The sequence below is a fragment of the Mytilus trossulus genome, chromosome 7 (assembly GCF_036588685.1).
Source record: "Mytilus trossulus isolate FHL-02 chromosome 7, PNRI_Mtr1.1.1.hap1, whole genome shotgun sequence".
Classification (NCBI taxonomy): Eukaryota; Metazoa; Mollusca; class Bivalvia; order Mytilida; family Mytilidae; genus Mytilus; species Mytilus trossulus.
The window spans coordinates 13,492,756-13,520,730 of NC_086379.1; the positions used below are offsets into that span (position 1 = coordinate 13,492,756).

General features: G+C 31.3%; 1 protein-coding gene across 1 annotated transcript; it reads left to right on the top strand.

Moving 5' to 3' along the window:
* Nucleotides 1–24,950, top strand: LOC134726170 (C-type mannose receptor 2-like). The gene is made up of 8 exons (XM_063590572.1): nt 1–52; nt 1,074–1,162; nt 1,343–1,448; nt 1,710–1,938; nt 22,523–22,589; nt 23,596–23,701; nt 24,383–24,611; nt 24,920–24,950. The coding sequence occupies exons 1-8, from the start codon at nt 1–3 to the stop codon at nt 24,948–24,950; spliced, it is 909 nt and encodes a 302-aa protein (XP_063446642.1).
* Nucleotides 24,951–27,975: the final 3,025 nt, after the last annotated feature.

Consider the following 27,975-nt stretch of genomic DNA (forward strand, 5'->3'; position numbering starts at 1 on the left):
ATGTCTTTTGTTTTGATGAAAGTTTGTGTTCTGGCATTTGTATCCACAATTGGTAAGTCACTTTTTCCACATTTGAATGCTTCTTTTGTAATTTCTTTTTATGATATAAGAGCGTTTACCGAAGTACATGTAGTGTAAACAATGTACGCACGGCCAATGCTTTCAAAACCGTATAATATTACTGAAAGAAGAATTAATTCCTTATGATTACATTTGTTGTTAGGATCATGAAAATAAGATATATCTAGCAAGTTTTTGTTTTAATTACCTGTGCATTTTTTTTTGCGGAAGCTCGTGTCATGATGAATGTTACATTTCATTTTGAAAAGAATGTTAATTTCAGAATGATTCAAGACTACTCATAGCGAATCAAAACAAAGTATTATAATGAAACATGCAATGTCTGTAATGTAATTACTATAATTGAACCAATTCTTCAAGATTTAATCTGTAGTTCATAATTGAATGTTTATCCGTGTAGTTTTAATCAATGTGCAATAGGGTTAAAGAAAATGTGAGGAAAAGCATAGCTGACAAATACATGTTCACCAATTTGATCCAATCAAAAACTAACATGTATAATTCATAGCATAGTGAAACAAATATCTAAATTACATAAACACATTAGAGAAACAATAAATAATGCATAGACTTGTTAAAATGTAGCAGTATTTCCATGGTCTAGACCTTATATCATTAAATTATCCCTTCCAATAACATCCACACCCAATACTTTGTTTTTGAATATTCATATTGTTGTGATGAACTTTGTTATAGATAGCATGAGCAATTATAGATGCGACAACTTATTGGAACACCGTATTCTTTTAGTTCGATTATCAATAAGTGGAATCCCTTGAAACAGATTTTCATCGTAATGCAAATCAACTGAGTGTCGAATACATCTTATCACTTAAAATGTAATGCAGACTATAACTCTTTAACTTTTGATTTTGACTTCCTTTCTCAAACGTAATAACTTCCTTTGTATCATTTGTTTATTAATATAATGTACAGTTCTCAACATTCATTTTCTGTATGAACGGATACATGCATAATTATTTTTATTTCAGTATTTTGTGCATGTCCTACTAGTTGGAGTCATTATGAAGACAAATGTTTCTTTCTAAGCCGTGACAACGAGACATTTGCAGATTCACTGGTGAGTAAAAAGGAAAAGAATTACCCGTTTAAGCGTGTAAGCATGCTCGAACTTGTGCTGTATTTCAAGGTATAGAAATAACTTAAAATTTGTCATTTAAATTAATGTATCATATCATATCATATCCAAAAATGTGTTGTTTTGAGATTTGAATGAAATACTTTTCTATCTTTTTTCCAGAAACTGTGTGAAGTGATTGGTCGCCAGTATGGTAGATCGGCATCATTAGCTACCGTTGATGATGCAAAAACACAACAGTTTCTAACAGATTTAATGATCAAAATAAGTAAGAATGTAAAGATAATAGATTTTTTTATAAATAATGAAACTTTTGTTCACTATCATGCTTAACCTAACAATATATACATCCACTATTGTGAGGTAAAACTTGGCTGATTTAATTACATGCAAAAAACATGCCTGATGAAAATCAAATTTCACTACGTAACTTTTAAAATGTATATTTGACTGAACGAATAAAGCATTTTTTTTATAGCATCAACCTATATTTGATTGGTGTTCAAAACTGTTTTGTTTGTTTTCACAGATTCCATTGGAATGTACATAGGATTAAATGACCTTGTAACTGAAGGGACATTTCACTGGGTAGCTAACGGCGAGCAGGCAACTTACTTTAACTGGGGACCTACCCAGCCAAACAACAGAGGAGGAAACGAGAACTGTGTAGCTATGAGAGTTGATCCAGTTATAGGCTTCAATTATTCTTGGACAGATGGCCCTTGTACAGTTCCGACTACCTATATTTGTGAAATGGTGTAAGTATTATATCAAACAAGTCAATTAAAACGCAATGCTTTAACAATGTGATTTTTAATCACCGCCAAAAAAATGAAATTTTTTATGTTTTTTAGATTTAAATTCAACTATCGAGTAATCAGCACTTATTTAATGATTTCGAAAAGTCCTCTTCGTCTACAAGTATACATGTAGTTCTTTTTTTTATATCTCCGAATATTTTGTTCCGAATACATTTAATTTGTATGTACATAATTCCCCACCGGATCCGTCGTTTGATATTTGGAGTAGACACATATTAACGCGTCCGTAATATGCTAAAAAATTATTAATTATAGAAATTAGTAGAAATTGTAAAAGTGCCAATGCGACAGATTTTTTCAAGAAAACGTTAGCAATTAGCTTCTTTAAGTCACTGTCAGGCCTTCAACAAAGAATCAAACCCTTGCACCTTTCCAAGACATAAAAATGGCTGGAATGGACAATTAGAAACAATATAAACGTGAAAACTTACGCCATGATAAACAAAAATAAATATAATATAAAAACAACAAAAAGACAACTAATGAATTACTTAGTTCAAACGTTTCATTGTTAATGTGTCAACAGTTACTACTTTCACGAAAAATCATACACATTTGAAATTAATATTATTTGATATACATCTGATTATTATTTCAAATATTTATCTTTTTATTTTAGGGCAGCAGATATTGGAAACCTTCTTGGATAACCGTTATTGTCAGGAATTGTTTTACATTTAACATGTCATTTTATTTATTACATATATACAAACCAACTATGTTGTTGTTTTTATTTGATATTAAGTTTTTATGTTAATTGATTGATATTCTGAGAGCCCGTTGTGTTACATGGATATTCGAAAGAACACAAATAATTTTAAGTTACCTCGAATATAAAAATGATAAGGCTAATTGTTTAAAGTAAAAATTATGAGCTATTATCGTTTATCTACCAACTTAGCATTCATGTATTTCAAACGTAGCTGCCTCTCGTCAGAAAATACTGTAAACCTTAACTACATTTTTCTTCATATAAGAAAAATGAATACAATTTTACATATCATGCAAAACTAAATAACACAATAACACAAAAAAGTGTTACTGGTCCTCTAAAAGATATTACAATCAATGTTGTTTCCAATAATCATGTTGTTTGGTGAACCTGATGGAGATAAACAGGAACAAAATATTATAATTGTAATGTTGTGGTTACATCAAATTGAAACTCTAAACACAATTTTTGGCTAGATTTCGATAATTGAAGGACATATTTTCAATAGCATCTGTTCAAAATGAATCAACTTTATCAAACACTGCAAATGTTTTAGACTTTAAAATCAGAATACCTGATGAAGGTAACTACATGTTGTAAATGAATCGGTATCCATTCTGTGTAAATTAACAATTACGTGACTTCAACATTAATTTAAGTGATTCAACATTTTGAATATCTTGTGTAAACCAGAACGAAATCACCAAATGAATATCATGATTATGGAAAGATGTTAACTTCGCAAAACGAAAGATTTTGCAAGAGTTATTGTTCTTTTCCATGATTTAATAATATGCGAGTTGTTGTTATTATTGGTAAAATTAAAAAAAAAGAAGGTTAAAACAAATGATGTTCCTTCATCCATTGTATATCAGACAAACCAAATTCTGCATTAGCATTTAAATCTTTCAGACGATTCCACCTTTTTTTTAAAAGTGTATTGATTTCTTTGAAAAAAAGCTAAGAAATGTGTCCTTTCTTCTGTCATATATATCTGTATTAGATACAAACCATATAGTGCAATTGAAAACCGTAGATGCGTTTCATTTTGTAATTGTACAATTTTAGAGAATGGTAACATGTTACTTGGGCTCTTTTGGTTTAAATTCTCTAAATTGATTTAATATTCATGTTTTCCAAAACTATCTGTATTGTGTACATCTGATAAAGGTTATTTCAGAACACGTGTCATGATCACGGAAATCAGGAATGTTCTTTTTTAAAAGAATTAAATATGTCACACCAATGTATAAGTAATCAAATGCAGATAAATATGGTTTTCCTTTATCAAATTTTTTTAAACAGCTTATTAATTGCCTGCTGGTAATTAAATTTATTTCCGCGTGAGCGTTCATGATGAAGGTAGAAAAAAAGGGGCTTCTGGAACAAAATATTTCAAAGTGGTATTTTCATTTGTATACTAGTAGGTATTTATATACTAGACAGGTTGTAGGTATCCCCGTGGGCACTTAGTGTGCCCCTTTAATAGCAGACTTGTTTTGTACTGTTACGAATCACAGTTTATGACTAAACTCAGTAAAGACCAGTCAAAATTGCATTTAATTGATAAATTCAACAACACTTACCGTTATCTTGATGATATTTTTTCGTTAAATAATCAAGAATTTTCTCAATATACTGCTGTAATTTAGCCCAAGGAACTTACTTTAAATAAATCAAATGTATTCGGTAATATCTGTCCTTTCCTGGATTTATATATTTTGGTTTTAAACGGGAAACTACACACTAAAATTTACGACAAAAGGGACGATTTTTCGTTCCCTATTGTTAATTTTCCATTTTTAGATGGTAATGTTCCTTTGGCACCATCTTACGGTGTTTATATTTTACAACTTGTTCGCTATGCCCGTGTCTGTTGTGACGTTTTTGATTTTAACGAACGCAATCTATGTATTACTGGTAAATTATTAAACCAGAGATATCGTTACCACAAATTACTTAAAACCTTTACTAAATTTTTCCATAGATATAAAGATTTGGTTTTTAAGTTTGGTTGTACCTGTAGAAAACGTATTTCAAACGGGATAGCATATCCTCATTTTTACGGAAATGTTGTTAACCGTGCCCGGAAATTTAGAAATGATCCATGTAAACTTGTTGTCCCTTTAAATAAACTTATTCTTAAAAGTTACATATTCAACACTGTAATAAGATCATTGAATATTGTTTTTATTGCTATAATATTGACTTTGTTGTCAGTAGATTAAAAGCTAACTAAATATAACTAGTATGTTATATACATACATTATCATGGATCTACAATCTGTCGATACCTGTAACTTGGCATTGCACAAGGTCATGTTTTTCTCTGTCTGTTTATGACGTCTTTACACTAAATCCATTGTATGTTGAATGTGTACGGATTGATTGCTTAGTCTTAGAGGCATGATTTTTTTATTAGTTGTTAATGGCTTTGAACTAGCTGTCAGATAACTGCGAGTACTCTCAGATCTGTTCATGGTGTCTTTTTGTGTCGGGATGTATAGGTACCCGGCAACGTCCACTTGTATTTTTTGTCTATCTGATGAGTTAAGCCTTTTTCAACTGATTTTTATAGTTCGTTCTTATGTTGTACAGTTATACCACTGTCCCAGGTTAGGGGGAGGGTTAGGATTCCGCTTACATTTCTAACCCCGCCACATTATTTATGTATGTGCCTATCTCAAGTCAGGAGCCTGTAATTCAGTGGTTGTTGTTTGTTTATGTGTTACATATTTGTTTTTCGTTCATTTTTTCACATAAATAAGGCCGTTAGTTTTTCTCGTTTGAATTGTTTTACATTGTCTTATCGGGGCCTCTTATAGCTGACTATATGCGGTATGGGCTTTGCTCATTGTTGAAGGCCGTACTGGGACATGTAACTGTTAATGTTTGTGTCATTTTGGTCTTTTGTGGATACTTGTCTCATTTGCAATCATACCACATCTTCTTTTTTATAGTAGCACTTGGCCGATACGTCATCCATTGTGATATCGAACGCAGCTATTGTTGTGAATACTTTATGAAAACTTAAACAGACAATCGCCAGTTACAAATTTACAATGAGATTATTAGTTTTGGTTTCATACAATATCGCATAGGGTACAATGTATCAACCTAAGACACACCTAAGAAATCACCCACGATGTTTTAATGGGTTCACGTTACTCAGTGTTTTGTTTTTATGTTATCTGTCGTGTTTTTTTCCATTATGTTGTCGGTTTCTCTTTGACATTTTTTGAGAGAAGCCACATAACCTGGAGAAAAACCACTGATCTGTGACATGAAAATTAGCAAACCTAGTCAATAAGGATTGGATTCGAACGCACTTACTTGTTACGTGCTGATATGAACTCACAGCATCAGTGCTTGCAGACAAGTGGTACACTAGATGATCAATTTATACCACTTGACCATTGAGGCCCTCAGATATATGCCATATCCTTTGCCATTCTTCTCGTTTTTGACAATACAATAAGTTAAAACGTACAGTATGCCGTGCCCTTTTATAGTTTACTATGCGGATTTAAAACAGGGTTTTCCTCATTTTAAAGGCGGTACAGTTTCCTATTAACTTGTTAACACCCAAACTATTCAGACTTTGTACGGCAGTTGTCTCATTTGCTGTCTTACCAGATTTTCTTTAAAGTCTAAAAATAAATGATTATATAGCATCAGACGACTTAAGTCATAAGTACTGTTGATAACATGATACTAGTTCACATTCAAGTATTTGCACTTCTATGACATTGTTCGAGATACGTTTTAATTAATAAACCATGAGTTTTTTTAGTAAATTAATTCTTTAATGGATTTGCTTTGAAGATTCTTCCTATCCTGAAACATATCACTTCATGAATCTTAATTCAAAATCAATAAAATAATTTCTTCTTAATTATACCTTAAACCCAGTTTTGAGTGCTTCAACGTCATATATCTAGGCTTTATTTTGCTACTAAAAATGCATCGCATTTCACCTTAATTTACAAAAATAAAAAAAAACTTAAAGAGATCTTCGAATTTCAGAATCCGATTCCAATTCAGTTAGATATCTGATTCTGTATTGATATCTAAGGGGGAACATATCTTTGGTTAAAATGTCAATGGTTTTTGTGTAGTAATGTATATGAATAGCATGAGATTTCACTTAACGTCAATACGGCTGTAACATAACAACACAAACTTAACCGAAAAGACGGCTATGACACAACATCATAAACCAAACCGAAAATACGGCTGTGACATAACAACACAAACCAAACCGTAAATACGACTGTGACACATCAACACAAACCAATCCATAGTATACTATTCGTGTCTTCATTTGTGAGATATTTTCTGTGTATTTTATATTCCAGAGTCAGTTTGAATTGTAATTTCTACTTTTGATGTGTGACTTTGAAATTGCTTCACACTTTTTCCCTCAAATCTTGTTAATGCACTGTGTTGTCTCTTTTCTTACCGACAATAGGTTAAACATTAATGAGCACGTTAGACAAGAAGAACTTGATTTAATATTAGATTTTTTGTCTTGCATTCAACTACATAAATTATAATAGTTTCACCCGATCGACAATGTCGGGTGACATATTGCTTTTCCTCTGTTTCAATTTCTGTATTATTATTATTCTTCCACCTATTTTGTCCAGTAGTTTTCTCAAAGCCATTGGAACCAATCTTCATGATGGTCAACTAAAATAGGTCTCAAGAACATAAAAAATGGCTGCCGTTACCATGGAAACGGAACAAATGTGAAAAAATCCAGTTTTTGGTATTTGTGAATTATTTGGACATAATTAAACTTAGAATCATTAGTATTATTTTAATACAACGTAGGTGCCCGGCATTTACTGGTTTTGGATGATTTCATCAATCATTGGTAGTACTATGTTGCCATGGAAACTACATCAAACATTTCATTAACATCAAAATGCTCCAAATGTTTTGAAACTCCATAGTGACAATGAGCAACATTGGTAGCTGTGGAATTTGACCTTTGAATTTCGAAAATGTCTGCCGTTACCATGGAAACAATACATAACAGGTCAATATGATCCAAAAACCTTAACGTAACATTTACTTTCTTAAAATTGTAGGTCAAATTGATTGAAACTTTGATGGTTTGGTCCCTCCCATGTATCAATGTGGTATATGCCATGAAATTTTGGAAATGGTCTCTGTTGCCATAGGAACCATCGCAAATGTCAAAAATTGCAAAAATTGCAAAATGCTCCAAAATTGATGAAACTTTAAATGATTGTAGAATGGTAAGTCTGGATGAGACTTTTGATGTTGGAATTTCCAAAAAGATCAACGTTACCATGGAAACTGCAAAAATGTCAAAAAATTTCAAAATGCTTTGAACTTTGTATAACTTGATATTATTGTTAACTGGCAAGTATAGATGAGACTTGTGACTTTGAACATTTCAAAATGGCTGCTGTTTTCATGGAAACGGCATGAATGAGATTTGTTTTAAAATGCTCTAAATGAACTAAACAAATTTACAGAAAGATTAATTGCCATGTATATTTGTGCATTCACTGTTTAACATTTTTTTAAATGGCTGCCGCTTAGTGGCAATATGGGGGAAGGGTGACATCTGCTATTGCTTGCAATGGCAATTCTAGTTACAATTCTTCTCCGTTTTTATTGAAGCGTGATTTAAGAGAATATTTATTATATCTTAACAATGTTCACATCGTTTTAATAATGTTGAAAAATAAACAAATCGTCCTACTGTCATACCATAAAATGTTTATAAAACAGCTCACATTCTAATATATCTGCATTAATTTTATAAATTAATTAATTTCATTTATACTAAACGAATCAAAAATCCATAAACATTAAAAAGATAGGCAAAAGATTCCAAATGGACATTCAAGCGCATTAGTCGAAAACAAACTGACTACGCCATGGCAAAAAAAAAGACCAGCAAACAAACAAAAGTACATATTTCATAACATTATAAAACACCACTTAAAAAAAGTAGTGATTGCAGGTGCTTCGGAATGGTACAAATATCCATATACAGCACCAATCGGGGTATTCATTTAAATACAAACTCGGTTATAAATTACAAAATCAGAACCAGAGACAATCAAAAGTAATAAGTCCATCAAACATTATAAAAAAGAATATTTGGTATGATTGCCAATGAGACAACTGTCCGCAAGAGACCAAAATGACACAGACATTAACAACTACAGGTCACCGTACGGCCTTCAGCAATGAACAAAGCCCATACCGCATGGTCAGCTATAAAAGGCCCTGATAAGACAATGTAAAACAATTCAAACGAGAAAACTAACGGCCTTATTGATATAAACAAATTAACGAAAAACAAATATGTAAAACATAAACAAACGACAAGCACTGTTTATCTCACAAGGCATGTTCAACCCCGCGCAGTTTTGCGCCTGTTGCAAGTCTGGCTTTTATTAGTCCATTTTTATATTTCTGATTTTAGTATGACCTCCATTATCAGTGGAAAAGAACGCATGTTTGTTTAGTGAAAAGTTGATGTATGTCTCATTGTGCGATATATTCTAGCTATGACGAACAGTAAAGTCTTTGTAAGTATAACAAACATACCAAACTCGAAGTTAATTTTATAAAAGGAACTCCATCAAAGCTGACAAAATCAATCATTTTTAATCAATAATGAGTTAGATAAACAACTGCTATATTCTTCTTAGCAGAGGCGTTGTAACTACAATTGTGAGTTACAGAAGCTTTTTTAGTTACATATAATTAAATGAAATGTTGTATCCCCAAATTTAGTAAGCAACTCAGCCATCAAAAGATATAGGAATATGTTATGTGAATCCTAATGAGACAACTCTCCATCCAAACAACAATTTAAAAAAAGTAAATCATTATCGATCAATACCAGTTTTAGTTTACATTAATATAACTTAAGTCCAATAGTCACAAGATATTAAACAGCATTTGTAAATGCAACTGACAACACTTTGGGGGAATACCGCGTGGCTATAACGCTAGTCAACTTCATACATTGTTACGGATGTTTTTTCTCTCGTCTTCTCCGGCATGCTCTCTGTTGTATTATCAAAGTGTAGAGACTCTTAATATTCATCAAATAAAACAAATGAAATAAAAACAATAGAAAATATGGGTATAAATTTAATAAATAAACTGACATGTAAAAGGTTTGTTAAATTCACGCGTCAATATCCGAGGAGATTTCCAATATCTGCTGCCCTAAAATGAATAGATAAATATTTGAAAAAAATCACCAGCTTATTTTATTTAACAAAATTTATTTCAATTTGGATATTTCTTTTCTGATAGGAGTTGATGCTTACAGCAAAAACGATGAACATTTAGAACCAATTAAGAACCTATTATTAAATGATTACCTTTTGTTGGTGTATATTATATGAAATTGGTGTTAAGTTATTTGTTTTAGCAAACCTAATATCGATAGCGTTTGAGGTTGAATCATTTTACATTTGTATTAGATTTCAATTATATTAATGTCTACTATATTTCGTTTTGATTTATGAATTTTCTGCATTGCTAATGGTCTATTTAAGAAATAATTCATGGGGGCTTGAATATATCGTGATTTTACCACGGGTTGGCCCTTTATGAGAAATATTTTACCCTGAGCGATAGCGAGGGGTAAAATATCGGCATAAAGGGACAACCCGTGGTAAAATATAGATATATTCAAGCCCCCATGAATTATTTCGATTCTAATAGGACAAATACGGCAATTCTTTTGGATCAAAGCGCTCTAGGTGGAGGCTGATATTTGCCGTTCCCATAAATAAACGCACCATTCAATTCGCGTAAAAGAATGGAACAAACTGAATAAGTGACATACTTAAACTGTTTACAATCATGTATTTAGATAGTTTTGGATGAATTTAATGACTAATTTTCTCAAATGTCTTAAATGTTTAAAAAAAAAATTGGTTTATATCACATTTTAGCATCGTTTGTTTACGTTTTCTTGTTGTGATGATTTTCGGTTTCACAAGCGTGTATTTTCCCGTAAAATGCTTATATTCTGACGTCGTTGTTCTATGACATCGGGTAGCTCATTCATTAAAATACATATGACGTGCGAGTACAATAGGAACAGCCCTAGCAATATATTCACATTTTACCACGGGTGTGTACTCAAAGCGTTTGAAGGACGGCATGTTAGAATGGTGATCATTAGATGCACATATTAACGCCAATAAGTATGTGGTGGACCATTTTCTGCTTGCCAATCATAGCACTTGTTCTTTTTATATCAGTTATGAAGTAAGTAATTTTCTAAGTATTTTTCTAAAAAAGTCAGGAATATGGCAGTTGTTATCTTGTATAAATATAGGAATATGTGGTGTGAGTGCCAAAGAGACAGCTCTCCGTCCAAATAACAATATAAAAAATGACAAAAATTATATTTTGTTTTTATGTCAGTTACTTTGTCGTTTGTTTGTTGTTGCACTTAAGTGTTCTAATGTGTATAAGTTTTGCTCTTATAGTTGATGTGTTTCCCTCGGTTTAATTTTAGTTTGTAACCCGGATTTAGTTTTCTCAATATATTTCTGACTTTTGAACAGCGGTATACTAATTTTGACTTTATTTAAGGTAACGAAATCATTTTGTTGACAGTCATGTATACAACAAACAATCCAGAAAGGAATTATACACATATTATTGTTTATGTAAATCGAAAAACCGAAAACTTCATAAAAGGTAATATGAATAACTTAATGTTCATAGTGCTCTTCAACTTCGTTCTTTATTTTGACGATTTTACATTGTTGATTCGAGCATAAATAATGAGTCTTTTTTAGACGAAACAAGCTCCTTTTTTTTATATAAAACTCCTGGTTTATTTTAGATATACTAGTCAACAACAGAAACGATACACGACTTTGAAATAAAATTTATCAAAAAGTATTAAATATAAAACAAAATGAGATACACTATTTTAAAAAGCTTTTATTTGCAATGTATGCACATATGATAATTAAAATCAAAACTTGTTGGAAAGTATCTAAATTCCATGTGAACGATGATAGGGTGTAAATTAGTTTTGCGGAAAGTTGAATAAAAAATCGACACATAATTCTCTAAGTACTAAATAAAATTTCAAATTTGTTTGAAAATATATAATATGCTTATCAAGTTATGTTCATGTTGTAACTAATGAGTTGACATATTTTTTTTCTTCAAACTTCTGGGAGAAAAGGTGTTTTTTTAAAATATCAAATAATGCAATTTTTTTTTTATTTTCGTCTCAAATCAATGCTTTAGATATGAAATCAACACACAGTGAATTTTGAACCTTTCAGAATAGTTTTAAGATTGTTACCGCTTTTTGAATATCATTTAACACATACTGTGTATGGTAAATCAGTTGATAATGTATAAATTTTAACGATTTCTCGTGAAACCGAATTTTGCTTAACAAATAAACCAAAAAACTGTATGATTTTTAAAAACAAATTGATGGCAAACACTGTCTTTACCTTAAAATGTGAGGTTGGCATCATAAGTTGGAACTTCTGTGTTTAAAATTTGTCGTTTTATGTAAATTTTGTAAAAAAAATAATAATTCGCTAAAATCGTCACGAAAGCAAAAAATATTTTTTATAAACGGATTTATATTTCCATAATGATTAAGTATTACAACCTTCAATATTGGTCCAATGAATGGAAAATTTCATCTTTAGTTTGAAAAAAAATCTTGTATCGTTTCTTTTGTTGACTAGTATATAATTTCATATAGCGATTTGTACCATGCACATAACATAACGGAAATGTGTTGATTACCGTTTCAGTGCATATGCTTAATATTAACACAACCAGGCTGTTGAAAAGTTTTAGACTGAGAGGACATTATGAGATTTTAAATTATGCACCATGTGTTGGTAATTCGGTTTAGACGATGAAAAAAAAAACCATACAAATTAACCATTGTTTTAGCTCTTGTAAAAATCACAAAAATTTGATGTTTAATTTATTCGATTTCTTTTAACATCATTTTTCAAACATGACAAATGCGGTTGGAAATGTACAAAGACCTTCTGTTCCTGTGTTGTTAAAGCCGTCCACAAAATCAACGCGTAATACAGTGTCAAATGTATTTCTTGGCAATAATACTTACACCATTTCACAAATGTATGTGGTTGGCACTGTGCAAGGACCATCTGTCCAAGAATAGTTAAAGCCTATAACTGGATCAACTCGCATAGCTACACAATTTTCGTTTCCCCCTCTGTTATTAGGTTGAGTAGGTCCCCAGTTAAAGTATGCTGCCTGCTTGCCGTTAGCTATCCAGTGGAATGTTCCTTCAGTAACAAGGTCATTTAATCCTATGTACATTCCAATGGAATCTGATAATTCAAAGGGAAAAATGGCATAGAAAGATTAACATTATTTTTGGAGATTATATAAAACAATTACAGATTTTCAAAATTAATTTGCCCTCTGAAGAAATCTTTTTCTATGACAATCGTATGATAGAAACGCATAAAAACAAGAAGTTTTATTTCTGGATTTCAAACGATTTCAAACTTATAGAAAAAGTGTAAATGAGAAAAATGTTGCACCCCTGCTCGGTTTTTGATTTTGGAGAAACATTGTGTGAAAGTGTATTCGCCGTTTATACCGGTTCATTTATCTGATCGATTTGTTTAATTCGTGTTTTGTTTTGATGCAGTCCAGCATGTTAATTAATGAATTATTTCAAAAGCCACCAACGAAGTGGTAGATAATATAAATTTTGATACGAAGTAGATGCTTACTAATTAAAATGCTGTCTTATATGTTTAAAACTTGCAAACGGATTTTATAAACAATATCAAAGGTAAAATATATTTACATACACAAATACAGATAAACTTCCGAAAGCATGAAAGTATACTTTTATCATGCATGTAGACCCAAACAAGACGAAGCTTTAACCTAAATTCAAAAAGAAACGTTCCATAGAAGAATAATTAAACGTTTTGGTTCATCATGCTTGTAATATATATGTTGCATTTTTATTCTTACTTATTTTGATCATTAAATCTGTAAGAAACTGTTGTGTTTTGGCGTCATCAACAGTGGCCAAAGAGGCAGATCTTCCATAGTGACGACCTATCACTTCACATAGCATCTGACAAAAAATAAAGACATAGTATAATAAATATATAAGGCAAATGTTTATTTTAATAGGTTGTTAGCAGGTCTAACAAGTGTTTACTAAAGCTGGGATGTAACTAAAGTAAGGGATGGTCATTACAACCAGTTTCTTTTAATTATTTTGAGGTTTTCTGCTTCATCCTTTTCGCCTATATACATTTCTTGAATTTATCATCATTTGAGAATTACCAATGGACCTAATTTCGTTCAGTTCGAGCTACATCAAAACTGTTGGAAGAAAAATAAATATAGAAATGTTTAATGAAATCCAACACAAAACGGCTAAACATAGACAACGCAGTGTGTCATTTCCTTTGCAATAACTTATAGTTGAACAACCAGTTATAGCCTGAAATGTTTTGAATCGATCTGTACATGATGGTTAATATTAAACGTTTGTATTTGAGAATTAAGTTTGGTTCAAATTACATAAAATTTAAACGTTGTTAACATGTACTTTTAAGACTTCTATTCATTATATCAACATACCAGTGAATTGCCAAATGTCTCATTGTCCTTGCTTAGAAAGAAACATTTATCTTCATAATGGTTCCATCCATTTGAACATGAGCACAATACTGAAACAGTTTTACCATTGCATTAGTACGTGTCATAATTTTAAATTTAATTATATTAATAAGTAATAAACATAGTTTGCATAAAGGACGCAAATTGGCAACATCAGTTCAATTCATGTTTATCGAGCAGAAAAACATAACAACATGAAGAGCTTATGCAATTTTATCAACATGCTATTTTTTTATTGAGATACGGGTTATCGATCTAGAAGTTGTCTTCTATTTTTTTTCCAGCCTTGCAAAGCAACAGTCAGTCAAATACCATTACTAAGAACTGGACAACATGTCGCTAATAAGATGAGACGCAATTATGTTGTATCGGTGGACCAATTCTAACTGAGTAACGTAATTAAAGTTAATTCGATACGTTCTTCCTCGTTAATCTGTTTGTGTAGTTGTTGTGTAAGGAGTACACTTCTGTCAATAAAGTTAGTATTGTTGGAGCGTGCCCGTGTGTAACGTACTGACTCTGCAAAATCGCCTTAAGATGAAACATTACTGATTGAAAAATGGAAAATGCGAAGTTTTCATTTTGAAATAGTCAATTGTATCATTAATTCTAGTTTGAAGCCGTTTGTTTAGGAAAATATAAGATATAAATATATACATGTATATGTTGATATTATTTATTTCGTAGTTTTCAGAATTTTGTGAACAGATAAACATAATTATATCAGTCAATTTTTAAGACGTTGTTCAATGATTTATATAAATATTCTTACCAACAGTTCCGACAACTGCAAGTACAAAAAGTTTCTTCAAAACAGGAGACATTTTATGATATGAAAGCTCAGTCTAATTTTGATATTTGCATTTGTTTAGGTGATATTTATACTACTATTTGTGAGTTATCTTAATTTTGATAAGACTAATCTAATTATCAATAATCTTGATTTCAATGTCAGAATGTTTTAGAATGTAAAAGGAAACGGTAGACATGTTACAATATGGTAGAGAATTAGGACCATAACCAAATTTCGAAAGGTATCATATATAAACAATAGGAACGTTAATCAGAACATTTATCAGTACCAGTGCGGTAAATGCTGTTATATAAAACATTTGTAAGAACATAAATAAGAACGTTTATCAGAAAATGAAGATAAGGGTTGTTATATAGAACATTTGTTGGAACAAAAATTAGATTATTTAAAAATACGAGGAAAAAGTAAAACCAGACTTATATGTAATGCGTTTCCCTCGGTTTTAGTTTGTTACCCCGATTTTGTTTTTTGTCCATGGATTTATGAGTTGTGAACAGCGGTATACTATTGTTGCCCTTATATAATACAGATAAATTAGCATACACAATACAAATGACGTTACCCTATCGATATCAATCAAGAGGTCATATTGTTTTTCGAACGGGGCCAATACGGAAAAAAAATGAATAAGGAACGTTAACTTCCGGTATCAATTTGTTAAATATTTTTTCAGTTTGGACTTATCGTTATGCAAACAAACGTTATTTTTTTTTAACTTAAAATCATAAAAAGTTAAAATAACGTTGTATGTTTTATAACATCTTGAGGTCTTGAAACAAAATTATTTCACAGCATTTTCGTGTACGAATGACTATAATTGGCACTGGTTCATTTCCGTTGGTTAACCCCCAGATCACAGCCAATCTAAGAATAGAGCAAAACAGTAAAACTCTCTGAAAATTTCTTCCATCTTCTTCATATTTGCTAGATAAAATTAATTGTAATAGCATAACAAAAAGTATTTAGACGGGAACTCAGAAATTACATCTAACAATGTTGACAAATATATTTATTTTTTAATGGATGTGTATGCGAAATGACAAGTTTATATATGAAATTCAGTAATCTCTTTACGGTTTCTTAGTTCATGTGTAGTTTTTGTCTAACTTAAAGGCTTAAAATTATGTAATGAAATTGTTATGAATTGGTTGTCGACCGTTCGAGTTTTGGTTCCAAAACAGCTAGCCTCTAATCTATAACAGGGCAAATACAAAGACAGTTTCTAGCACTATATTACATGTAGTTAGCAGTTTATGTACAAATATGTTGTTGTATAGCACATGTGTTAGAATGTTAGAAGGTTAGTTTTGGTGCAATGAATATTTAAAACTTTTACGAGAATTTATGTTGCTCTATCATATTAATGTTTCGATGAGGGAAACGTTGTTTGTCTTTTCGCCGTTTTTCTTTTTTGGCAATGCATTGATCATGATATGTCCCAATCAGGAAGAACACAATATATATTCAACATAATCGAAACTAATACTGTATTTGCTTCTAAAATACTTGTAACAAGAGTTTCAATATTGTCAAATAGTGGAATATTATCGTTCTAATTATTAACATCCTACATAACTGTAACCTGCAGTTCAATAAAAGAGAGAGACAAACGATTCCAACGGAACATTCAAACTCGTGATTGGAAAATAAACGGACAATGTCATGCAAAAAAGGAAAAGACATAAATCCATCATAAATACCAGGACTAAATTTTATAAACACGCCAGACGCGTGTTTCGTCTACAAAAGACTCATCAGTGACGCTCGAATCCAAAAATAGTTTTTTAAAAAAGGCCAAATAAAGTACGAATTTGAAGAGCATTGAGATTCTAATTTCCTAAAAGTATTGCCAAATACAGCTAAGGTATTCTATGTCTGAGGTAGAAAAGCCTTAGTATTCAAAATATTCAATATTTTGTAAACAGATAATTTATAAATATAACAATATCAATGATAATTCATGTCAGCATAAAAAGTGATTGACTACTGGGTTTGTGATATTCTCGGGGAAATATATCTCCACCAGCAGTGGCATCGATCCAGTACTTGTAAATAAACTCATCATATATACCAGGACTAAATTTTATATATACGCCAGACGCGAGTTTCGTCTTAAAAAGACTCATCACTGACGCATGGACCTAAAAGAGATTTTTAAAAAGGCCAACTAAAGTACGAAGTTAAAGAGCATTGAGATCCCAATTTCCTAAAAGTGTTTCCAAATACAGCTAAGGTAATCTATGCCTGAGGTAGAAAAGCATTAGTTTTAAAAAATCAACATTTTGTAAAAAGTTGATTATTGAATATATCAATATCAATGATGTTTCATCCCAGGACAAAGAGTGCTGACTACTGGGCTTGTGATACCCTCGGGGAAATAAATCCCCACCAGCAGTAGCATAGAACCAGTGGTTGTAAATAAACTCATCATAGATACCCGTACTTAATTTGATATAAACGCAAGGCGCGCGTTTCATCTAAAACAAAAGATCTATGAGTGACGCTCGAATGCAAAAAAGTTTTAAAAAAGAGTTCTATGGGTGTATAAACATGTAAACGAAATCATATGATATCCTGGGTATCACTTCATTGCGATTTTTTTGAGTTTTTTATTATATCAATTGAAAGTTTTAAAAAGAAATGATGGTACACAGTTATGTGTAGGTGAGGACACCATCAGACATTAACTTTGATGATTGGCCTAATGTTCTTATAATATTGAATACCACTTCATATATGTTTTTTTAAACATTACCAAAAAACGCAATCCTATTTTTTTAAACAATGGATGTCTAAATACGCTATTTTCTAGATAATGTAATATCACTGTTACCTTGTTTTTAAAAACGTGTATATATTGGCCTGACAATATTCTTAGAACTCATAAAAAAAATAAGAAAGCTTCAAAATTACAAATTTCATGCACTATATTCGCAATTTACAGACGTATAAGTGATGAGATTGGCGATATTAAAACTGATCTGATAGTAAAGGGGTATTGAAAAGAATTTCCCTCCTTTTGTCCATTTTAAACTTTACATTTTTATAAACGACGTTTTAGCGGCATCAATATATTGAGTTTATAATTGATACGCTATGTTAGGGCTTTTATTTCTTTTATGTTGTAAAATAATTTATGCTCTGTAATTGATTTTCATTTGAATCCCCTCTTTTTAATCCAAGGAAAATAGCTACTTTTACCTTATTTTGATTTGATGTTTACAATTTTCCATACTTTTCAGATGTCCGTTTTTCACATAATTTGTGAACAAGCGTAAACAAAGAACTAGCCACATACATCACTTAAAAGGGGAATATTATAGAGTTTTCTCATTGCCACTCATACCACAAATTCGGATCTATATAGCGACGAAATCATTATTCTTGTATTCATTATAGATTGAACTGATGACGCGTTTAGGGGGATATCTATGTTGATATTACACCTACAGGCATTTGTCTATGAAAAAAGTTTGATTGAACATGGTTTTATAGCTAGTTAAACTTACTTGTATGAGAGTCGCATCTAACTCCGACAATTATTGACAACGATTTGTGAACTAAACAAGCAGACATAAGGTAATACCACAATCAATTTTCCCCTGATAAATCGAAATTATATTAGTTGCTTCTTATAAAACATGATACTTGGCACGAGTAAAGCTTTTTCTGTCCAGTTCTAAAGAAAACAACTGTTATAATGTTTCATTGCATATAAGAAAATAACCATCCATAGAAATTAACCAATCAACTGTTCACCCGTTTTCTTACTTTTTACAAGCTTAAGTAAACAAGTAACCTCCAATTGCTAAATATATTAGAGAAATATCAAACAAACAAATAATAATGAATTAAAACATTCAAGATTCTTGTTTTTGGCTTTTGATTCATATCCATGGATTCGTCTATAGCTGTGAAGTTATATACATATATATTTGTATCATATGCAGAATGACAGTCAAAGATTGGTATCATCGTTAATAATGTACAGGACAGGTATTATTAGTAACAGCTATTGTTATACTGCTTCTCATTTCAACAGGATTTTATGCACTCATCCTGTTTTTGTTCTTTTGTTTTTAATGTCATATATGCATACATAATCATGTACATTATGTGTAAGAGACAGAACAAGGTTACTTCTACAACAAAATCTTTTCATAACAACCACTACAGCCTTGCTGGTTAATATTGAGTATAAGTCGTTATGTATTTTCATACATTGTTTTCTCTAAAATTCAAAATAATTTGTCGACGAAAGTAAGTATATAAAACATGCCGAAACGACGAGGTGAAAACGTCACACCTCTACAGGACACGAACTCTACAACAAACCAGGTTTATCCATATTTATTACATTGGTTGCAATGAATTACATTGATTCTCCAGTTAAATAAAAACCGATAATTTCACATTTGAAATAAACTTGGTTATTTCACTCTCTGACGTCATACAACAATAGGCGTTGTCAAGACGTCGATAAAGTCGAATCAAAACAAATTGTCAATGCGTAGGAAAAAGGATATAGTTCCTTACATTTTCTACATTAATTTCATAAAAAAAGGCATTTGCCAATGTAACAAAAAGAATAACTAATCGCCGTATTTGAACATCAAAAATAAGACAACTTGTGATTGAACGCCAACATGGATAAAACTCGTTCTGCGCACTCGTTTAATCCATGCGTCGTTCGGTCACGCGTTGTCCTTTTTTTATATTCAAATACGGCGATTAGTTATACTATAAATGTCCTTAAATCAAAAGCGATAACTATTGTCCTATGTTGTGAAAGTAATACATAATTTATTTGGAGCAAGATATGTTTACCCGCCCGGAGCACCTGAGATCACCCCTATTTTGTAGTTGGGTTCGTGCTGCTTATTTAGTTTGCTATGGCTGCATGGTGTGTCATGTGTACTATTTTTCGTCTGTTTGTTTTTTTCTTAATTTTTTTGCCATGGCGTTGTTAGTTTATTTTCGATTTATGAGTTTGACTGTCCCTCTGGTATCTTTCACCCCTCTTTTGGACTAGTTTTACTGTGTATCACAATCTTGTAAAATAGTAAACAATCGGCCGATTCTTTGCTTAAAAATGTAAATGTGTATGTATGTTTGTTTAACAAGTTATATTATAAGAAAACAAATGTAATTTGCTTTGTTTTATTCAATTTGTCCACTCAGTCATATAAGGCAAATACATATATATCTGACTTTAAAATGTGAATAGAGGAAAAATAATGAAATTTTCATTTTTCACAAGAGGGAAGTTTTGTTTTATTATTATCATTATTTTCTGAGAAAGCATATTTATTTACAAATTATATAACATATCTTCTTATATATGTCACTCAAAAATCAACTCGGATAGATTTGTAGGGCAAGAGGCTATTTCCTCTGAGACAATGTATAATACATATATCATTTTCACCCCTGGTTTTAACTTAAATATATAAATGCGGATTGGTTGAAGCTTACGCTGAAAATATTTTTCGTGTGCAAATACTAAGGTGCTTATTGTTTAAATGTTTCTACTTGTACAACAAACGCATCAAATGTTTAAATCAGGCTTATAAATGTGTACGTCCCAATTCTCGTCTAGCTAAATGAAATTCACCAGAAGGTCTCATAATGGATATTCCGATTATATTCTAACAATTCATTTCATGTATTGATAAATATCCTTATTCAAATTTCAAAAATTCAGACATCTCGAACTTTGGCCTTTATCCTTATCCTGATAAATGTTCCAAATTATATTCCAAATAAACTTGTTCTAAAATTTGAACTTTCTATCAAATTGGTCTGTACGAACACCAGTCTTTTAAAATTTGTCATTTATCATTAATAATTAAGGGGACCTTGACTTTGTTTATGTCCGAATTTCACACCCACATTCCAATATGTTTGCAGTTTCTTTGACATCACGAACTTATCAGACATGAGATAAATAACTAATATAAATATTGCCTATAGAAATGCAACATGCAGTAGCTTAACGCCTGCTTCATATATCAAAATGACTCTTGTTTGGATGAAACTTTGTATTCTGGTATTTTTAGCCACCGTTGGTAAGTCACCGTTTGTTTTTTTAAGAACTGAATGCTTCTTTTTTCAATTTTTTGGGTTACCTAAGCGGTGTCAGAAATACATCTTGTTTCTGCGCTTCATTCTTTTAAAACAGTCAACGCTTTTACAAACCTATTAAATTACTAAAATAAACATTCAATACCTAAAATAAGGTTTTTTGCTAGCTTTCAATCATTTACATGAGCACTTTATTGTGGAAACTCATATCATCATGAATGTTGCATTTTATTATGAAATGAATGCCACTGCTGGTGGACGTTTCATACCCAAAGGTATCACCAGCCCAGTAGTCAACATTTCGGTGTTGACATGCATATCAATAGCTTAATGTGGTCATTTTTGAAAAATTAAAGTATTTCGTGGGTATAGACGAATGGCATCAGAGCATTCCTTGTGATAAAACTCAAAGCCTGCCGATAGGCATATAGCCCGATACAAATATAATTTTGAAAATAAATAGAAAGACAAATACTTGATTGTTTAACCTGTTTAAGAATATTTTTGTCTGTGTACCGGATCAGTCAACATAATAGTTATTGCTGATTTCATCTTTGTTGAATGTTTCAAAGTTGAAATTATTTTTGTTTAATCAATTGAAATGTTGAACACATACATAATTCTTTCCCACCAAAAAGTCAAATTAAATGGTGCACGAATATAACACCAATGATATTGTTGCCTTGAACGTCAATTATACATCCCCAATAACTGTGAGCGTATTTTTTTTAAATTGAAACAAATGATAACTAATGTTTTCCCATTTTGTACGCAAATTCGGCGTACATAGTTATACGCCTCCTGCTTTTATGAGTTTATCGTTTTATTATTGTTTGAAGCAAAGTATGTCATAGCGTTTTTGTTAGTTTACTTTGTAAATGCATTGTTCGAAGCAGATTTGTTATCAAGGGCTTCATTTGTACGTTTAAACGTTTTGTAAACATATAAAACTATCAAACAGCAAAAATATATATTAACCATAGTTACAAATAAAAGGTACAAACGTTAAATAGGGTTATAAATCAAGATTCTTCTAAATTTGTTATTGATTAGTCATATTGTTGTAATGAAGTAACTTTATAGATAGCACGAGCAGTTATTGATTTATTGGGATAAAACACCATGTGCTTTTAGTCTGATTGTCAACCAGTGGAATCAATAAACAGGGTTTCGTCGTGATGCAAATCAACTTTTATTTCAGTATTTTGTGCATGTCCTACTAGTTGGAGTCATTATAAAGACAAGTGTTTCTTTCTAAGCCGTGAAAACGAGACATTTGCCGATTCACTGGTGAGTAAAAATGAAAAGAGCAAAGGTTGGGTATCGAAAATTAGTATCATAAACTTCTGTTTTAATTATAATGTCAACTATATTACTTTGATATATGATAAAAAGTAAAATCACAGAAATACTGAAATTAGGGGAAAATTAAAACGGAAAGCCATTAATCACATGGCAAAATCAAATAACAAAACGCATGAAAAACGAATGGACAAGAACTGTTATATTCCTGACTTGGTACAGACGTTTTCAAATGTAGAAAATGGTGGATTAAACCTGGTGATTAAACTTTATGTATTGAACGTTGTATGAAGATTGTCTTATAATCGAGTTTGAATGAGTGTGAATTCCAATGACGGGCAATAATGTTTGCAAAGCAGAAGTTGATAGCCCTTTAAACACATCCAGTGTTTGCCACTTTTAATGTTATGTGAATCCCTTTCGTGTTTTGTTTAATATTGATTCGTATCTTCTTAGTTGATACACGAGTTTTAAAGTACAGAAAACTACGGTTGCATCTCATTTCTCATCCTAGGATCTTGAATATGATATCAAACATTTTGAATTTAAAAATAATAACAAGATTTAGTAACTACAGCCTTAGAATAAGATCATTGACATAATACTAGGAGCGGCAGTATATTTTATAAATGTAGCATATTTTTTTCCAATTCATATCAAAGCAGTCGGTACATAAAATGGCCGTTTGTTTTAAACGTTTAAGCATGTCAGAATTATGTTGTGTTTCAAGGGAGAGAAATAATTGACATTATGGTAAAATTTTCATTTGATATAATGGTATAATATTATATTCACATGATAAATAAATGTTTGTTTTTTGCCGTTTGTTTTAAACGTTTTTAAGCAAGTCGGAATCATGCTGTTTTTCAAGGGAGAGAAATAACTGAAATTATGTTAAAATTTTCATTTGATATTATGGTATAATATTACATCCATATGATAAATAAATGTTTGATTTGAAATTTGTAAGTAATACTTTTCTATCTTTTCCCAGAAACTATGTGAAGTGATTGGCCGCCAGTATGGTAGATCTGCATCATTAGCTACCGTTGATGATGCAAAAACACAACAGTTTCTTACAGATTTAATGATCAAAATAAGTAAGGATGCGTAGACGTTAGATTTATCATAAATGCTGAATCGCAACTTTCTTCATTATCTTGCTTTACCTTAATACAATTTTGCCACTTGTTTAATGTGTTATCAAGCTTGGCTGTCTCACTTACTATCGATTTGTTATGTTTCATATCAAGTCAAATAACAAATGAGGAACTTAAAGTGGAGATAAAAAAAGAACCTGGTCTAAATTATGTTCATATAACAACAATGCATTACAAAACAGAGAGTGACATCACGCTCATTTGTTTGAATAGTAGTTAGTAGAATACTTAAACAGAAACACAGTTTCCGATAAGCCTGGAAAATGATATGGTACACTATAAATATGATATCATGTTGCCCAACTGTTGGTGTGTATTTGATATAATAGTTTAGACCGTTGGTTTTCCCGTTTGAATGGTTTTACACTAGTATTTTGGGGGATCTTTATAACTTGTTGTTAAGTGTGAGCCAAGGCTTTATGTTAAATACTGTACATTAACTTTTAATGATTTACTTTAACGAAGTGTAACTTGGATGGAGACTTGTCTCATGAGCACTTATACTATGATATCTTCTATTATCAAAATACAAAAAAACAAAACAGCGTTACTTTGAAAATGAATAATCTATTGATGGAACTAACATGTTTTGTTAAATAGCAGCAACATTTTTTTTATTAGATTCCATTGGAATGTACATAGGATTAAATGACCTTGTAACTGAAGGGGAATTTCACTGGATAGCAAACGGCAAGCAAGCAACATATTTCAACTGGGGACCAACCCAACCAAACAACAGAGGGGGAAACGAGAACTGTGTAGCTATGAGAGTTGATCCAGTTATAGGCTTCAATTTTTCTTGGACAGATGGTCCTTGTACAGTACCAACTACCTACATCTGTGAAATGGTGTACGTAATATTTAAAAGAGATCAATTTAAAAACAATAATTTTAACACTGTGCTTTTCATAACTTCAAAGTATGTTGTTTTCCCAAGTTTGTTTAAATTTGTTACCAACTATCGAGTAATCAACATATATTTGTTTATTCTTAACTTTGAAAAACAATGGCCTCTCAGATTTTATCTGTTTTGATATTTTGTTTCGAAAACTTTTAGATTTAAAACAAAAGGCAACTAATAAATCCCACACATTAAAAAAAAGATTACTATGTATAAACAACTGATTATTTTTGCAATTTTTTCTTTATTTATTTTAGAGCAGCAGATATTGGAAACCTTCTTGGATAGCCGTACTTGTCAGGAATTTGTTCATATCATGTTACATGTCAGTTTATTTATTACATATATACACACCAACTTTATTGTTTTTATTTGATATTTAGTTATTTATGTATGTTAATTGCAAGATATTGAGAGAGCCTCATCGTTACATGGAATGTCGTAAGAAATGGTTCATCAAGTTTTTAAATATGCAACTGACATGATATTTTGTTGGTCTTTAGAAGCATTTACATGTAAGACTCACTACAAATTTGATCAAAGGATTGCTGCTAGGAGATTACAGCATATATCAACCTTCATAAGGATATTAGAGTACCAAGGGTACTAGATTGGTTAAAAGCATATTCAACCAACAACACGAAGTGACGGAAAATTGACTCAACTTAATGGCAATCGATATTTTTTTCATACTATATAAAATTGACAAAATCAATAAAACGTAACCTAGTGCTCTATGATACCGTTTGCCTCTTTAAACTTTTAGACTGATAAAAGGAGTCTCTGGTGTCGGATGGTGGCTGCATCTTATACATGAATCGGTACCATTACTTTTGTATAAATGCAATCAACAAATGATTATGGAGATATAAGTAAACAGAAACATACAGAAAATTTTTGCAAGAGTTGTTCTTTTTTCGTGATCTAATAATTTGCTGTTGTACTTATTATTGGATGAAAAGTAATGCTTGCTAAACAAACTATATTCCAGCAAAGTTCAGACAAACAAAGGAACTCATTAACATTTAAAAAGTAAAATCATATAAATACTGAACTTAGAGGAAAATCAATTCGGAAAGTCCATAATCACATGGCAAAATCAAATAACAAAACGCATCAAAAACGAATTGACAAGAACTGTCATATTCCTGACTTGGTACAGGCATTTTCAAATGTAGAAAATGGTAGATTAAACCTGGTTCTATAGCGCTAACCCTCTCACTTTAATGGTAATCTCATCAAATTCCGTTATATTTGCATTGATGCGTTCATTAAACAGACACAATAAATAAAATAGTCAAAATATGGGTACATCAGTCATCATCGTATAACAATTTTAAAGGGACAATTTAACAGAACACAAAAACATCTACTATCTACGAACACATTCATTGATTTGAGTGTCTGACGTCAGAAAATTTTAAACGTCACATACATTTGTCGATCAATGTGCATACAAACAATTTTAAAATTTACATAGGCAATGTAAGCATACAGGGTTAAAAAATCAAAAGTATGTAAAAATAAATTTCAAAAAAAATAGACCGAGATTTAAACAAGTCCAAAAGTAATATATAGAATTAATAAGAATCCACAAATATTAAATTTCACTACGCGATTAAATGATTTTTACGTTTGTGGTTCAACGTATACTGTAATTCATAATAGAAATAAATCATAATGCCATATAATAGAACAATACCATACTGACGGGATCTTTAAAAGTACAGAGTCACGTTAAAAGAAATACAAAAAGTCGCATATACAAAACAAACCACAAAAAAATGAAAACCAATACAAACACATTGACAAGATGTATAAGTACCGAGCCACGTCAAACGGATATCACATAAAACCATTCAACAGTAAAAGTAATATTAATAATAGAACAAAGACAAATGAAAGAACAATAAAACATGTTGTTAAGATGATAAACAACATCAGTACCCAGAATCTATACATTAAGACCGTCGTGTATTATTTGAGAAATTGATACGGAATATTTATCAATAAGGTCTTGGTACCTTCCGATGAACTTTTTTAGAAAAATACGAGACGTTCTTTGACACACCCCTGCTTCATCAACTTTCTTCTCAGACACTGATGACGTTTTACTAAGTCTGAGTAGGAGCTGTAAGCTCTTGAATATCGAATAAGTTGGGAAATATATATTCCATATGCAGGTGAAGTTGGTATATTGCTACTAAGGTGGGGAAATTTATAATTTCAAAATTAAAATCGTCTCGTTTGTCAGATTCTGGTACTGAGATGACTGTGTAAGTCAAATTCGAGATATAAGTCTAAAAATGAGGCGGAGGAAGCCGTGTCTGTTGTTTCTTTAATTTCTAGTTCTGGAGGATATATTAATGGAACCCGATCAGAAAAGTTCGGATTGTTTATGGAAAGAACATCATCAATATATCTGAAAGTGAAATTAAATAATCTGGCTTCTTTGATTCTCTTGTTTTTGACAAGTGTCTGGAGAAACTCCGATTCATATGAAAATAAGAAGAGGTCGTCAAGAAAAGGCGCACAGTTTGTTCCCATAGGAATGTCGACAATTTGTTGGAAAAGTCTACCTCCAAACTCGAAAAATATGTTGTTGATTAGAAACTCCAACATACTGACCACTTGATCTTCTGTGTAGCATGTTTTACTTTTTTGTTTGTCACTATGAACGAAATATGCCTTATGCAATCCCAGAGTAATACATTTATAGCGTATGCTTCCATTTTTATGTTGAAAGGCATTGTGGGTTATTTCTTTTAGGCGATTTTTCAATTTCACATGGGGAATGGTGGTATACAGTGTTGACAAATCAAAAGTTTTGATGGAACTAGTTTCAGAAAAAGACCGAGATTTAAAATTGTCTAGAAGTTCTTTAGAATTTTTAAGAAATCCGCATATAGTTAACCACTACGCGAGTTAACCGTTTCACAGTATTTCTGAAGACCCTCTTTCAATGTGGACAGAATTTTAGCCAATCTAATGGACTCTTCCTAAGTGGAACGTGAAGATTAGCCAGTCATATACCGTTGTGTGTACGGCATTTTATGAAGCTCTGGTTTCCAATACAAAGAAGGTAAGTCCTCCGAATTGGTGTTCAATGAAATGTTTATTGAAGCCATGAAGGACTTATGATTTGCTAAAATCTCATCCTTGTCAAATGATATGTTTTTGTATTTGGGATTACCTGAGTGCTCGTTTATACCCAATTCTTTTACAAGACATTCGTAGTAATACGATTTACATTCAAAGAATATATTATTTGAAGCTTTGTCCGCAGGAACAACAACATACTTATCACGAAGAG

What these genes read in the sequence shown, in the direction of transcription:
- LOC134726170 (XM_063590572.1), top strand. Translation starts at nt 1, where the DNA reads ATGTCTTTTGTTTTGATGAAAGTTTGTGTTCTGGCATTTGTATCCACA. An exon ending in AGATTTAATGATCAAAATAA is followed by an intron (nt 23,702 to 24,382) that starts GTAAGGATGCGT and finishes TTTTTTTATTAG; the next exon opens with ATTCCATTGGAATGTACATA. An exon ending in ACCTACATCTGTGAAATGGT is followed by an intron (nt 24,612 to 24,919) that starts GTACGTAATATT and finishes TATTTATTTTAG; the next exon opens with AGCAGCAGATATTGGAAACC.